The sequence below is a fragment of the Hypanus sabinus genome, chromosome 8 (genome assembly GCF_030144855.1).
Source record: "Hypanus sabinus isolate sHypSab1 chromosome 8, sHypSab1.hap1, whole genome shotgun sequence".
Classification (NCBI taxonomy): Eukaryota; Metazoa; Chordata; class Chondrichthyes; order Myliobatiformes; family Dasyatidae; genus Hypanus; species Hypanus sabinus.
In genome coordinates, this window is record NC_082713.1 from 155,365,505 (window position 1) to 155,382,815 (window position 17,311).

Genomic DNA, 17,311 nt, shown 5'->3' on the forward strand with positions numbered 1-17,311 from the left:
TTTCCTAACTACCTTCCTATTTTAACCAATACACAGTACTGTGCAAAAGTCAGACAACCCAACTACATATAATGTGAATAAGACTGTCTATGCAATGTATAATCTTACTTGTTTAAGCAAAAGCTATTTTGGAATCATCCACAATAAAAAAATATATTGTTCAAAACAAATTTCAGGGAACAGCTGAAAGGATGCCTCACAGCTTTGGACCCAGAGTCAATTTTCACCTCTAGTGACCCGTGTGGATTTAAGATGCTCTCCCTGTGGCGGCAGGGGTTTCCATTGGGTGCTGCAGTTTACTCTTATGTCCCGAGTTAATTGCTTACTGTAAACTAGCCCTAGTGCAGGTGGATGCTAGGAGACAGAATATGCTGTAGCCAAATATGTGGGGCAAGGAGATCATAGGGACCAAGCAAATAACCTGAATAATACATACAGAATGATTTAATCTAAAAATTGTTGAAATAATAGTGAACTTAAAAAGCTGATAAATTAGAACCCTGTACGACTGTCGGGAAAACACCTTGTACACTTCCAAGTTTAACTGTGGTTAGCTCCAATGCACTTCACTGAATCTTCCCTAGACCTCCTATGAATTTATAAGTGACACGTGGACATTTCCAAAGAGATTAATAAACATTAAGGCACTATGTTACTCTACAATTATTTGTATATTTACGTAGACAAGTGACTTAATTCTGATTTAGCAATAAACTTGTGTGTCATTTATTCCACGTTGTATGGTAAGTTTCTACCATCCTTCCTTGAACAAAAAGCAAATAGATTAAGGTAACAGAAAAATGTTTTTAATTAACCCTGTTACACATTTCTTAAATGGCCATTAAAATTGTTAATATTAATAAAGTGAAGTGTGTGTAGGTAGGCAGAATGCAACGTTACTAGTCCAATATTTTTGAATACTGGGGCTGCTTTCAGAATTAATTTTAGAATTTCAGTAAGGTTTATATAAATAATATTTATGAACTATAATGACACACAATCCACTTTCTTCACAATAATCCCATTGCATTTTATCTTCAGCACGTGAAAGGGAAATGGAAAGCATGTTCAAAAATATGAAATAAAGTCAGAATGCAAAGTGTTAATGCCATAGCTAAAGCACAAGGCTGTTAGAATGCATGATGACAGTGTTTTCAGTGTTCAACAGCATAATGGGAAATAAAGGCAATACAAATTCACATTCATTAGACTCTTATGATGCAAGGCAACAGAAGCTATATTGACTATAAATTTGTCCGTTAATAAGCTGGAAGCTTAAAGCACTGCGTGACATGCACTGATCACAAGGTCCCAGGGATAGAAATACAACTGCTGGCATCAGCATAAGTGAGAGCTGGTTAATTTCAGGCCCAATAAGTCATTGCTTTTCTTTATCCCTATTGCCAATTAAAATTGGATACAATTTAATGATAAGCTGGACACAGTTCAAGTACAGTATATTGCAACAAAATGAGTGGAACAGGGAGCAGAAGCTTAAGAAAAACTGAAGTAATAAAATGTTTCAATAATATTCCAAATCTGCACTTGAATGAATCTAGAGATACGATTCTCCTGAAGATATCAAATCACCATTTTCCATATTAATGAATCTCTTTCATCCAGAGTAATATTAGTAACTCAAAATACTGTAAACATTTGCATTGGAGAGGGGTGGTCTCTATCAATATAAAGTTTACTGCTGCAAAGCTATGTTAGTCTCTAAGTCTTCACAAAAAATATTGCAAAGTGGTGCTCAGCATCTAGAAAGTGTCAAATGTGAAGGAATTATGCTATTCTGTTGAGAGTTACACCATTACACCATGATTTTACTAAACACTTCTTCACGAGATGATAATCCATCTGGAATGCTTAGTCAGCTAATTGCCAAAATGAAATCGATGGCTATAACACTCAGAGATGCTTCATTAATAAATAAATGGTGAGCTGGGGTGAAAACTCTCACACAGAAATTAGCTGGTGCTTAAAATACTACGGGAAATCCTAAAATGATTGCAAAACTAATGTTGATTTGGCCAATGTGATATTTTAATTGTGTTTCAAAAGAAATGATTATTGCCTCTTACTAAATCGAGGGTAAATAAAATGAATAAAAATTTAAAAAAAAGGATTTTGCATTTATGCTCAGATATGTTGTATTGGTATAGTATTTCAATCCCTTTACCTGATGATGTGATCAGTAGATTGCCTGTGCCACAAGGTCTAACGGAAGAGGTTCTTTTGGTTGTACTAGCAAGGTCAATGGAGGTGCTAGAGGCGATGGTGGTGATGATGAGGGAGTATTCTGAACATGCTGTTTGGCTCAGCTTGGGGGATAAGGAAGGCCTAGCACCCACCTGAGATGCAGCCACGGCAGGGACAGCACAGCCAGTAGATGTTATATCCACCGCTGGCTTAGGTGGCAATTGTGGCAATGCTGTCTTTGGAAGAATCTCCTCATTAGTTCCCTTATTTCCTGGATGTGGACTGGAAGAGGATGAGGCCATGGTTCTACCTTCCATCCGAGTGTTAAACCCAACAGTTGGGGAACGACTCCCATCCATAAAAACTTTTAATGGTGGATGAGGGGAGGATGGAGTCTGTGACAGTCCCGGCTTTTTTGGAGGAATAGGTGGTGGATTTCCTCGGTCAACTCTTGCTCCTGTGGGAGATTTTAATCCAGTAGGAGAGACATTCAGAGAACTGGAAATTTTACCGACAACCTGCGGATAAGATGAGCCCTCACCTGTTGCTGAATGTGCCAATCCAGGTTTTAGATTACTAACAGTAAGATTCCGGTTTTCTGTGCCAAATGGAGATGTACTGTTCGTACAAGGTGGTTTAACTACACTTGGAGGACCTGTGAACCTTGACAGAACCTGGCTGACTGTATTCCGAGCAAGCTGCTTGGCAGGAGAGTTATCCCGATTAGTGGGTGATAAATCCCGCGACATGGGCCCCATCGCAGGACTGCCATGCTTCTCCTGGTCCCCAGCCTGGGCCTGAAATTTAAATCGAGCAGCTTGAATTCTTGGACTCAGTCCCGATTGCATAGTTGTGCACGAGCTCGGCGAACTCAAACTCTGCATAGGTGATCCTGGTGAAGGGCACGGTGACGTTGACACTGAAGAAGGGGGAGAGGGAACAATGGTACTGCTCAGTGACAGCGATGCACCACTAACCAAGGGACCAGGGCTGCTGCTAACTGAGGGTCCATTCTCCAAACTGGAAGGAACAACTTTGGTTTGCGTTGGGTTGTCTTCTGAACTGATTATTGCCAGCAGTTTATCACCAACTGCCTTGACTAAAGGTGTGTTGCTAGACATACTCGACTTTGTGCCTCCTACAGTCAGAGAATTTCCTGCAGATGGTTTAGCAGGTAACGCTAAAGCTGGCTTTTTAGTGTTACTTTCATTGGGAATATCAACAAAAGGTTCTGTTTGGGAAGCAACAGTTAACATATTTTGCTTACTTAATCCAACATCAAAGTCTCTACTTAAACTACTGGATAGTGAACCAGTTTCACTTTTATTAAGTTCAATCATTTTCTTGAGATTCTCAACTTCCAGTCTCAGGTCTTTGGTACGGTTTTCCTCGCGATTAAGTTTGGCACGGAGCTGTTCTCTTTCGATGTCAAACTCTGAGAGTTGTTTTTCCATCTTAGCTTCCATCAGGACACATTTCTTTTTCTCATTCATCAGTTCCTCCTCCAACTCACTGCTCTTTTTCTGCACGTCCTCCAGAGTTTTGGTGATTTCTGCTAACGCCTGGCTTTCATCGACCACTCTGCCAGCAAGCTGTTTGCACTCCTTCACCAGCATCATCACAAGTTGCTTATTTTTCATGCGCTCTTCTTCAAATTGCGTGGACATCTTCTTATTTTCTGTCTCCAGTTGCTTTAACTGGGATTTCTCAAATTCCACCTGAAAGAGAGTCCATAGAAATCAATCAGCATTCAAGAAATAGCTTCAGCATTTTATTTGTTACAAGGCCAAAAATAAAGAAACATACCCTTGGTTCAGTAGATAACACCAGATTGCAAGCCCCGTTACAGAGACTTGAAAAAATATGGACCAGTAAATTATTAGGGGGGCTGGTCAGATGGATCAAGCCTCAGTCTTCTCTTGCTAGGAGCATTTAAAATAGCTATGCTACAGTAACCTGATGGTACAGGTGTGCTGATCAACATCAATAGAACAGGTGAACTAGTCATTGTACTGTTTATGGGTAACACTGAGGATAAATCAGTGACACATTAACACCATACTTGAGGAAGCACTTCACTGGCTATAACAGACTTTGGACAGCCTTAAAGCTATGAAGAGTTCTCAATGAATATCTTTATTAAAAGCCTCAATTTTCACTCGTGCAATTCACTGGCTCATATTGATCTGAAATTTTTTCAGTAAACAATACTTGGTACGGAAGTACGGAAGGGATTCTCATATCAACAAGCACAAGATTCAACATCAATAATAACTGGTAGTTGCAGAGAACTGGCAAAAATATTAAAGTTCTGAGTTGGTCTTCACCTGAAGAATTTAATATGCTCAAAACTGACAAGCAACTTACATATCAAAAATGGTTTAAAAGGGAAAACCGCAACGTGCAATCTGAAAAAGATGCATTGACATTTCTGATAACAAAGTCTGATATACTACAGATTCAAAATATCTGACATTGACGCTTATGTTCTGCACCTATGCTAATCAACTTTTTTTTTTAAAAATCTGAAGGATTTGTTGAAGGAGCTGATACACAAAGATCTAAAACAGCAAGTCTCACATTCACCACCCTTTATATTCAGCTTTTCAGTTATATGAAAGTATTACCTCATTTTTGTATACAAATACTTACATGAGTCCCATCTGTATTTTCAATTTTATTCGTGACACAAAAAATACAAATTAATTCACATGAGGCAGCCTTGATGTTATGCAAATACTTTGTAACAGATGCCATGGTACTTCTCTTCCCCACACTCCTCTGCCCTCTCTCTCATCCCCATTATCCTGTTGTTTAATGTGAATGCACAGACTAGACTTTCTTCAAACACTAAGTGATGGTATCCCTGAGCAGCCGTTTGAGATGTCATCAGTAAAGAACAGCTAAACACATTCAATGGACCACTGTACACCAAGAAAATAAAACACATGACCTGTTTCAAGAAATAGATACCAAGGGCAGCAAGACCAGTTTTAAAGAACTGCCAAATTGCTGCTAAATATTTTATTGGAAATTAAATATTAAATTCAATATAGTAACAACATACTTAATTTGACATTTTTATGGGAATATATTAGCTGACTTTTCATGACATTTTATTTTGCAAAGTTAGCAATATGACATATCTTAGAGAGACTGATACTTTTGTAATGATTAATTAATTTCTAGATGTAACAACTCAGCAACTCTTCGCTTCTGAGTTGAATGTTAAAGATGCAGAAAGTCAAAAAACAGAAGAGAATCTGCAGATGCTGCAAATCCTCATAAACACAATCAAAATGCTGGAGGAACCTCCAGCAAGTTAGGCAGCACCAATGGAAAGGAATAAACAGCTAACGTTTTGGGCCAAGACCCTTCTTCAGTCCTGATATCAATTGTGTCTTCCTTTCCATTGATGCTGCCTGACCTGAGTTCTGTCAGCATTTTGTGTGTATTACTCGATATTAAGGGTCAATACGGTAACATAAACAGCACTTCATTTAAATATGCTTAGGAAAATATCAACACATATTACAGGTGAATATAAAGCACAAGTTTTAACAGCATTTTCATTCTCTTCTAAATCCTTAAATGCTGTATTCAGCCAAATTACCCAGAAACGATTACCAAATAATAATTTGAAATCTACAATCAAACAAAAAATTTTCCAAACAATGGTGAACCTGCTTTATAAGCATTGCTACCAGATCACTAGCAGGGTCCTTACCTAGTTTTAGATAACATATTCAATAAAAGCATTCATCACACATTCTCATAAAATATAATCTGTACTTCCACTTATGTAAAATTAATCTTCAGAAAATTAATAATGGATGGATACTAATAGCATTGAAATGACTAGGCTTAATGACTTTGTGAACACAACTGAGCAATATCTCAGAAATAGTGATAAAATAAACATTTAATAAAGACCATAGTAATGGGGTCAAGACACTTCTCAGTAAGATCATGGCTAATCGCTGAATCAACCAGTTTGTTATTCTCCATTTTGTCCCACACCTCTCGATAGCTCTGATTTAAAAAAAAATCTGCTCACCCTGGATCTGAAGTTAAGAAATGCTACACTTGAGTAATATTTCTCTCAACCTTCCCCTACATCAGATGTTTCCTATCATGCCTGAAGGGTTTGGACTCTATTTCTGTATGTTACCTGTTCTTAAATTTGTCAGGTAATTTCTATTTATCTTATACACTGCCACTAAACAGCGCAAGAACTTAAATTATCTCAGGGCAATTATTCTGAATTTCCCAACTTGCACAACTTCTCCTCATAATTAAGACCTGGGATTCCAGGTACAATTCCAATCGTCCACACTGGGTTCACTGTACTGCAAGGCCAATATATCCTTCTTAAAGTGTGCTGCCCAGAACAGATTGTACTACACCAGGCACAGTTTTGCATAACTTGCACAGCTGTGCATTTTGGCAGTATTGATGACATTTTAATGATTTATATAGAAGTAAATTTATAATGCAAGACAATGTCAGCCAGCATTCCCAACAACAGCATGTCCCTTCCCAATGTGCCTAATGCATTCAATGCACATGATGGACAGAAAGAGATTGGACCCACAGTCCCCACTGCAGATATATAATCAGTCTTCCAGAAAACCCATGGAAAGCATCTGGTATGATTGGTGCCCCATGACTGTGTCTTTAGTCCCGGCTTAGATCAACTGGCAGGGTTATTTACAGACATTTCTAAGCACAATCTGAGGTTCCCACCTGTTTTAAGAAGAACACTATCACCTGGGTACCTATGAGAAATAAAGCAACAGAACGTAATGACCTCCGCTTGATGGGTCTGACATTCACCATCATAAAGCCTCCAGACAACCTTAATGCACTCTAATTTGCCAACTGCTGAAACAGGTCCATGGCAGATCCTATTGCATTGCTCTGCACTCATCGATGGACAGTAAAGACACCTACGTCGGACAATTGTTTTTTTTTATTACAACTCCACCTTCAATAATATAATTCCAAATAAACTTCTCTCCAAACCCATAAACCTGAGTCTCAACATTTCACTTTGCAATTGGTTCCTTGACTTCCTGACCAACATCCAACAGACTGCAATTAAGAATAGGCAAATACTCCTCCGCCATGACTACCCAACATCGGTGCCCCACAAGAATGTCCTCAGCCCTCTACTCCCTATACACTTACTAACGTGTGGTCAGGCTCTGGCCTAAATCCATCTACAAGTTTCCAGATGATATCTCTGTCGTGGTTTGTATCACAAATAACTGAGTTGGAGCTATGATTATAACAATGAGTTTCCAGCAACAGAAGGACCTTGTGACAATGAGTTGAAGTACAGAAGACGATAGAGAGCCTAGTGACATTGTGTCACAAGAGTAATCTTTCCCTCAATGTCAGCAAAAGAGATAGTCAATAACTTCAAGAGGAGGGATTCACATCAATGGCACTGCAAATGCTTCAAGTCACCAGGAGTGAACATCACCAGGAGCCTGTCCTGGTGCAACCATATTGATGTGGCCAATAAAACTCATCAGCACCTCTACTTCCTCATGAAGCTTGTTATGTACCTTCGACCTTCACCAATTTTTATCAATGCACCATAGAGAGCATCCTACTTTGATGCATCATGGCTTGGAATGGCAACAACTCTGCCCATGATTTCTAGAAACACACAGTTGTGAGCACAGCTCATCGCGTCACAGAATCCAGCTTCCCCTCCATGGACTCTGTTTACACTTCTCACATTCTGGGTAAAGCAGCCAGCATAAGCAAAGATCCCAGCCAGGTTCTATGTTCTCTCTTCTCCTCCCTCCCATTGAGCAGAAGATACAACTGCTTGAAAGCACAGAGCACCTGGCTCAAGGACAACTTCTATCCTGCTGTTACACGACTATTGAATGATTCCTTAGTGTAATAAGATGGATGATTGACCTCACAATCTACCTCGTAACGAACTTGCACATTATTGTCTACCTCAACTGCACTTTCTCTGTAACTATAACACATTATTCTGTCTTCTGTTATTGCTTTGCACTACCTCATTGCACCTATGTAATGAGTTGATCTATATGAAGAGTATGCAAGACAAGTTTTTCACTGTATTTCAGTACAATGTTAAACAAATTTACCAATTTCTTGTCTCCTGATGTTTAACATTCAAAATATTTGGTCCTCGTGAATTACCTCATATTTGTCTGCAGTCCAATTGCCACATATCTAAACAACTATTCTAAAGATCTACAGTAAGTGACTATTTCGTGAATAATTATCTTTGTACTTTTATGCTTCTATCCAAACCACCTATGCATATTTCTTCCATCTTTATCACATGATAAACATGCGCCCTTTTCCTTTTGTTCAAGCAATTTCCTAATTAGGTCAATACTTTGCCTTCAGTGGCATGAACATCAACTTTAGCTACTAACACTTATGGCAGACTTCATCGAAACCCCAGTATTATGTACTGTCCATTTGCAATCCGTTAACCACTCTTCTGGTCACCTCTTCAAGAAAATGCAGTGTTAATTAGGCACGTCCTAGATTCTATGTATTTCAATCTTTCTACCCATCATTATAGATATAAGTAATCTTCCAAAAAACAGATGCTAGGAAAAGACTAATTCTACAGCATCCTCTGCTTGCCTTCCTTAACAAAAATTGTAAGCACAATTCTGCAATCTGAAGTGAATTTCCAAATTGTAAGCTTTCTTACAGAGCAACTCCAATGTTCTTATCTATCTATTCTATCTATAATAAAGCCCTGGACCTAAACCATTTGCTCCTAGGTCATTGGTTCCTTCACGTAGAAGTTAATTTTACCTGTTTACCATTCCAAGTTCAATACTACTATATTGGAAAGTCTAAATATCACACTTCCCTCCAAGAGTAAACATTGATGCAAGTAATTGCACTTTTGACTCCCTCTTTGTATATTTTATATAATATTGCTTTTTTCAGTTATCAGAAGCTAAGTTTGCTTCCCCTTTTTTTTTAAAAGCCAAACATGGTTCGCAAAGTATCAACATTAAATTTGTTGCTTCCTGCCAGTTTTCCCCCAAAATATTTCTAACTTTTGCCACCTCTTCTAATTTTCCTCAGGTTATCAGAATCCGAACTAGTCTTGGGATTTCTATGGTCTTCTCTCTTTCATTTTATAGTGTCCACGATCTTATTAGCATTTAGTGTATATTTGGCAGTAAGGTTTGAAGGAGAAATACTATTCAGGACAGAAGGTGACAGCTTATTTTTGCAAGACCATGGCATGGGATCTTTTAGTTTCAATAATAGCGATAATAAGAGGGTCAAATGTTGGCAGATTAATTCAGAGAATAGTGGCTGGTTTAACAAACAAAAACATACATGGGCAAACAAAATGGAAAAAGAACCTGCAGGTCATAACTGGGAAAAAAAAACAATTTTGTATGAAGTGCAAAAAAATTTATTAAAATCTTTGAAATATTATATTTATCAAATCTTATTATAGCAGAGGAGTTTTACAAGATGTTGCCTGGATTGGGGAGCATGCCTTATGAGAATAGGTCGAGTGAACTTGGCCTTTTCTCCTTGGAGCGACGGAGGATGAGAGGTGACCTGATAGATGTGTACAAGATAATGTGAGGCATTGATCATGTGGATAGTCAGAGGCTTTTCCCCACAGCTGAAATGGCTAGCACAAGAGGGCATAGTTTTAAGGTGCTTGGAAGTAGCTACAGAGGAGATGTCAGGGGTAAGTTTTTTTTTACACAGAGAGTGGTGAGTGCATGGAATGAGCTACCATTGGCGGTAGTGGAGGTGGAAATGACATGGTCTTTTAAGAGACTCCTGGATGAATACATGGAGCTTAGAAAAATAGAGGGTTATGGGTAAGCCTAGGTAGTTCTAAGGTAAGGACATGTTCGGCACAGCTTTGTGGGCCGAAGGGCCTGTATTGTGCCATAGGTTTCCCATGTTTTTATGTTCTATGTTTCTGTCTGGGGTTTATTTTAATATACTTTCATCATTTTTAAAATGTTTGCAAGTTCTCCAGTTTTACTGGGTAATCCTCAATCAAATCCTGAATAATTGTGAGTTGTCATAACTCCGTATCTCTGTGATGAATACTGTTCACATTTGACACATTAAGCACAGGGGGCAAAGACATCATGCAAAAATTCAGTTTCAAATGTCAAGTGGCTGATCGGGTTATGCTGAGTCTTCAGCTAAGAGCAACTTTATCTGTCACACGCTACTATTGTAAATTATTACTGCGGCACTTAGGATTCTTTCATTCAAATTTCTGTAACGCCAATAAAAGCCGTGATTATTCCAACCAGCCAACTCAAAAGTCAGATGCCATAATTTCAAGCAAGTCTTATTTTCACACCTGCTGTAAAAGACGGTCACGCTCTTTCTCTAGCATGTATGTAACATCATCTCCCTGGGCTGCATCTTGGGCATGTTTATGCCTCTCCTCTTCAAGGTCCAAGATGACCTAACAAATGAAAAGTAATGACAAGCTCTGTGAAACCCTTTTCTTGATTTTATAATTGGGCTCAACTTAACAAACCATGAATTCTTGCCTGATACCGAACAGAATGGTTTTGTTTTGTTCCAGCCACAAAAATAGCTCCTCCCTATCTTGCTTTCCTGAAGAATTTGGAAGTTAATATTTAACCGCTTAGGTCTGTGCAGTGAATGTACCATATTTTTTTTAAACAATGCACTTGCATTTGAGACATTTCAGCAACCGCAATGATTTAATTTGCACTGATAATGGTTGGAGATGAAAAGGCATTTAGCTAAAGCCTACCACCTACCTTTCGATGTCGGATTTCAGCAGCAGCCAACTGTGCAGACATTCGCTCCTGCATCTTTTTACAGTGGCTCATGACCATTTCCAATATGGATAGTGGACTGGCGCAGATGGGCTGCTTATCCTTGCTGCCATCTCCACCACCTGCTTCATAGTCCCGCTGCAGAGCCAGGAATGGATCGCCAAGATTGAACCTCCCATAGCGTTCTTGGATAAAGACATCTTTCCGTCGAGACTGAAATGACAAGCAGTTAAAAATCATTAGCAGACTATTGAGAAAATATTTCTATTTATTCAAAGTATTTTTTAGATAGTCTCAACGACCTCACTGATTCTAACCTTGGTGTATTCTTTAATCACTAAAGCAGTACAGTACTAATATTTTCTATAATAAGTCTAATTGCTTGTTTAAGACCTGAAAGGAATCAGATTTTTAAAACCATTCAGGTTTACACATAATTGTCATTTACTGTCCTGGTGTGTCTGAGATTTGGCAATTACTCACTTTTCAGCTCACTTGGACCGCTCTTAGTTGAGATGCAATCTGGCTAATTCACATTAATGATGCTCAACAATGAAATCAAAGGCCTGTCACAGTTCAAAATTCAGTTCTTAGCAGTGTGCTTTCAATCATCCCACACCTACTGTTTTCCATGCTCTACTGGAGTTCAAGAGCCCATCTTTAAAAAATAGGCAGTCTTTTCCTTCTATAAATAAAACTCACTGTTGGATTATATAGCTTTAGTCAAAATGCAAGTTTTCCAAGTGACATTGTGCATAATTATAAGACCAGCAACAGAATTAGGTCATTTCGCCCATTGAATCTGCTCCGCCATTTCATCACGGCTGATCCAATTTTCCTCTCAGCCCCAATCTCCTGCCTTCCCCTCATATCCCTTCCTGCCCTGACCAGTCAAGAATCTATCAACCTCTGCCTTAGATTCTTGATTGATAATAAGAATGGCAACTTTTAATTAACAAAGTAATTTTAGGTCTACTATGATAAGCTTATTCCTTAAAAAAACAAGGCTAATTTCTGGAGATTCAGATCAATTAATTTGTTGGTACAGTTTCTTTATTTCACCCCTGGTGTATATGATAAACCAATCTGTTGATAATTTACTAATTCTAAGCTTAATACTTACATTCTTCCTGCTTTTCCACATAAAATTAAAGACAGATGAACAGGGACTAAATTTGAAATTAAAATAATTAAATTAACTTGCAATATATACTTCTGGAATAAAAAGTCTTCCCTCACCCACCCATCTTCACAGATTCTGTTGAATTTTTCTTGTTTTTTGGAAAGGGTTTCTAAGTCAAAACCTGCTTGTACTTCACAGTTTTACTCAGTAAATAAACACAAATGAGTCAAATTTTAAATGTGGGGCTGAATTTATAAACTGGACTAACAGGAGTTAAAGTAGACTTAACATTTAAAAAAAGAAATGTATTAGAACTTGCAATAATCTGAAAGTAAATTTTTTTCTAGCAATGGGAAAAATAACCCATACCAACTTAATTTCTCTGTAACAATGTTCTCAGATCTTCAACATACACAGCCAATGACACTCAAGCCATGCACATCAACTTTGAAGACAACGCATTTAAATAAGAAAAAAATAATTCTGCAGGTAAAATGTTTGCAAACAACATTGCTTCTTTTCTTGTAAAACGATCATCATTCAAATTAGGGATGAGCTCTGCAGTAATGTTGCACATATGGTATTTTTACAGTTGCCAAGTGAATTCTAGACCTGTAATCTCTCCAACACCATGGCTTTCCTCCTGATTGCATGAAAAAAACCAGTCAGCCTGTTCAGTCCAGATGACTTAGCACTAATTTGAAGAGCTATAAAGACAAGCAGACTTTAACAGCTCTTGAATCCATTTGAGGGAAATTTTCCAATAGCATTATCTCCATGTACAGTGAACATTTACATACACTAGGTACATACAGTAATAATTCTTGTTCATTTTGATGTGTATAAAAAAATTCCCTAAAATGGTCAGGGGACAACAAATAAGATTTCTTTTGAAAAATCAAACTTTGAAACAGTTTTTTTTTAAATCTGAGCTCACAGTTGCCATCTGATATAAACAATTTGCTCAATAAGTAAATGGATGACTTTTAAAAAATCATCTTCACAGCTGCAGTTAGACACATAAGGGTTTAAACATGAGTGCAGATTAAAAAAATTAACACCAAAATGCATCACCCAAAAAGAAGGCATGAGGTTGCCTTAGCAGACAAGGTGAAGGAGAATCCAAAGGGGTTCTACAGATATGTTAAGAGCAAAAGGATTGAAAGGGACAATTTTGGTCCTCTGGAAGACCAGAATGGTAAACCATGTGTGGAGCCAAAAGAGATGGGGGCGGTCTTAAATGGACTTGTTGCATCCGTATTTACTCCGGACATGGACACAGAGTGTATAGAAGCAAGGCAAAGCAAAGTCAGGGCATCGATCCAATATGGATTACAGAGGTGGTGTTTGCTATCTTGAGGCAAACTAGGGTGGATAAATCCCCAGGGATGGACAAGTGTTCACTTGGACCCTATGGGAGGCAAGTGCAGAAATTACAGTGGTCAGAGCAGAGATATTTAAATCACGTGAGCAACACTTAAGATACTGGAGTATTGGAGGATAGTTGATATTGTTCCACTGTTTAAGAAAGGCTCTAAAATAAACCAGGAAATTCTAGGCCGGTCAGTCTGACATCAATGGTAGGTAAGTTATTGCAAGGAACTCTAAGAGACCATATACTTAAGTACTTCGATGGCCATGAACTGATTAAGTGCTTTGTAGGTCATGTCCAACCAATCTTATAGAGAGTTTTTCCAGGGCGTTACCAGGAAAGTGGATGAAGGCAAGGTAGTGGATGTTGTCTACGTGGACTTTAGCAAGGCAGTTGACAAGGTCCTGCATGGGAGGCTAGTCAAGAAGGTTCAGTTGCTAGGCATTCAAGATGAAGTAGTGAATTGGATTAGACATCGACTTTGTGGGAGAAGCCAGAGAGTGGTAGCAGAGGATTTCCTCTCTGACAGGGAGCCTGTGATAATGAAGTGTCACAGGGATCAGTGCTGGTTGGTGTTTGTCATCTCTTTCAACGATCTAGATGACAATGTGGTTAACTTGATCAGCAAATTTGCAGATGAAACAAAATTGGGGGTATAGAGTGCGGAACGCTATCACAGTTTGCAGAGGGATCTGGATCTGCAGGAAAAATGGCAGATGGAATTTAATGCAGACAAGTGCGAAGTGCTGCACTTCCGTCGGACCATCTGGGATAGGTCTTATACAGTGAACGTTAGGGCACTGAAGAGTGTGGTAGAACAAACTGATCTGGGAATATAAGTCCATAATTCTTTGAAAATGGCATCACAGGTAGATATCGTTGTAAAGAAAGCTTCTGGTGCATTGGCCTTCAGAAATCAAGTATCAAGTACAGGAGATGGGATGTTTTGTTGATGTTGTGTAGGACATTGGAGAGACCTAAGTTGGAGTATTACGTGCAGTTTGGTCACCTGCTTACAGGAAAGATATAAATAAGGCTGAACGAGTACCGAGAAAATTTATAAGGATGTTGTTGGGTCTGGAGGACCTGTGTTAGAAGGATAGACTGAATAGCTTAGGACTTCATTCCTTAAAATGTTGAAGATTGAGAAGAGATTTGATAGTGGTATACAGAATTATGAGGGGTATAATAGGGTAAATGCAAGTAGATTTTTTCCACTGAGGTTGGGTGCGAATACAATGGGAAGTCATGGATTAAGGGTGAAAGGTGAAAAGTTTAAAGGGAACATGAGGGGAAACTTCTTCACTCAGAGAGTTGAGAGAGTGTGGAACGAGCTGCCTGCACGTATGGAGCAGCGAGCCTGATATCAACATCTAAATGACGTTTGGATAGTGCATGGGTGGTAGGGGTATGGAGGTCTCTGGTGCTAGTGCAAGTCAATGGGAGAAAGCAATGTAAATGGTTTTGGCATGGACTAGATGGGCCAAGAGGCCCATATCTGTGCTGTACATTTCTATGACAGACCCTAGATTAAAAAAACAAATATGGATAAAAAAGCTGCTTTGTGAACAGACTTCAATTAAGAATTATTAGATAGCAGCATAAGTATGATGAATTACTAAAGGAGCTGTTTCTGCTCTGTTTATGATTTACTAAGACTCTGCACTACATAGACTAAACATGGCATCAGGTTTGAGCTCCTGTCTGCAGAAATAGTAAACTTAATTTTGAGGAGGTGATGGGCACTGTGACAACTCCTAGATTAGACTGGGGGGAAATAAATAGCTCATTCTGCATTTTCACTTCTACTGTTCATCACAAAAACCCTGCTGAGAATTCATGCAAATTGATGTAAAAGAGGGGATGAAATCAATCTCAGTTGTCATGCCGGCTACCCTTCTGCTAAGTGATCCATTATCAGCACCAAGTCTCAACTTGGTTACAGCAGGCAGGAAACCAAACATCCACAAAGACGTTAAACTACAGGCAAGAGCAGAAGAATTGTGAAAACTATCACAGAAGAACTACACCAATAAATTATAGCTTCGCTATCGGTGCATCTTCCATACATACTCTTCAGAAATATTTACATTTTACAATCTGATTTTGATAACTTAATGGAGTATTATCAGAAACTAATAAAAAGCAAAAACATGTACGAAAGGACACGTGAATTAACAACTGTATAAATACTGCTAAGGATGATGCATTAGGATACTGCTCAAATGTCTAACAGGATACAGAGCCTTAAACTAGAATAAACTAGATTCAAAAGATAATTAACAATTGGACAGTCAGTGCACAGAGTGTGAAGCAGTGAAAGACCATAGAATACACAGTATAGCGAGCTTGTAGGGTTTACCACCTCAGGAGAACAAGAAAGCATTCAGAGATATGCAGACACAGCAGTGCTGGCAACTCCACATTCCCCCACCAAGCTCAAAGATGGTTAAGAGATTAACATGACCTCTTTGCACGCATGACAAACTGGCAATCAAACAAAGAAACTCTACCTTTTCTAGGGCAGCACAGTAGTGCAGTAGTTAGCATAGCACTTTACAGTACAGGCAACCCAGATTCAATCCCAGCTGCTCTGTACGTTCTCCTTGTGACTGTGCGTTTTCATCCAGGTGCGCCGGTTTCCTCCCACAGTTCAAAGACCTACCAGTTGGCAGGTTAATTAGTCGCTGTAAACTGTCCTGTGATTAGGCTAGTATTAAATTGGGGGATTGCAAGCCTTTGAAAAGGTCCCGCTTGGGAGGTTGGTCATAAAGGTTCAGTCGCTTGGCATTCAAGATGAGGCAGTAAACTGGATTAAACACTAGCTTGTGGGAAGCCAGAGAGTGGTAGTAGATGGTTGCCTCTCTGACCAGGGACTCGTGGACCTTAGTGCCACAGCGATCAGAGTGGGTCCATTGTTGTTCGTCATCCATATCAACAATCTGGATGAAAATGTGGTTAAATGGATCAGCAAATTTAAGACTAACACCAAGATTGGGGCTATAGTGGACAGCGAGGAAAACTATCAAAGCTTGCAGCAGGATCTGGATCAGCTGGGCAAATGGGCTGAAAAATGGAAATTAATGCAGATAAGTGTGAGGAGTTGCAATTTGGGAGGACCAACCAGTGTGCCCTATTGCATATTGAGCAATAGGACACTGAGAAGTGTGGTAGAACAAGTGGATTTGGGAATACAGGTCCATAATTCATTGAAAGTGGTGTCACAGGTAGAAAGGATCATAAAGAAAGCTTTTGGCATGTTGGCCTTGGTAGGTCAAAGTGCTGAGTACAGAAGATGGGAAGTTAAGTTGAAGTTGTATGAGAATGAGAAAGGACTAATTTGGAGTATTGTGTGCAGGTAGGGTCACCTACCTACAGGAAAGTTGTAAATAGGATTGAAATTATATTAGTAGACCTAATAGGACTTGATGTTTCAATCCCCATGATAAGTCGGCACTCTCGATGTTGGCAGTAGGCTTGGAATGGTGACGAGGAGGGTAGCTACGTCATTGGGGTCATCAGGTGGGCACCCTCCTTCTTGGACGTTTCATTGATAAGCCCATGACGTCTCCAGAGGGCTCAACGGTGCTACCTGGTGTCCCAGACACACCCCCCTCAGTTTCGTACCCTCCTGTCTTCATCTTGCAGCCCAGTTGTTGTCTTTCCTTTTAATCCAAATCCATTTGCTGCTTTCTTCTGCTGCATTTGACAAGGACTTGATTGCTTGTTGGAGAGAGACACCCCTCACCCTTATCTTCTTCAATAGACTGGTCGTAGATGTAGCAACAAATCCCC

General features: G+C 39.1%; 1 protein-coding gene across 3 annotated transcripts in view; it reads right to left on the reverse strand.

Moving 5' to 3' along the window:
• cttnbp2 (cortactin binding protein 2) overlaps positions 1-17,311 on the reverse strand; it is a 169,193-nt gene that overhangs the window by 88,843 nt on the left and 63,039 nt on the right. The window contains exons 3-6 of one of the 3 annotated variants that reach the window (XM_059978306.1): positions 11,004-11,234; positions 10,571-10,678; positions 2,744-3,920; positions 2,183-2,659 (exon numbers count right to left, since the gene is read on the reverse strand). In XM_059978306.1, coding sequence (XP_059834289.1) covers positions 2,183-2,659; positions 2,744-3,920; positions 10,571-10,678; positions 11,004-11,234 — 1,993 coding nt within the window. Of the gene's footprint in view, positions 1-2,182; positions 3,921-10,570; positions 10,679-11,003; positions 11,235-17,311 lie in introns of all 3 variants that reach the window. The other 2 variants (XM_059978308.1, XM_059978307.1) reach the window with 2 other exon arrangements.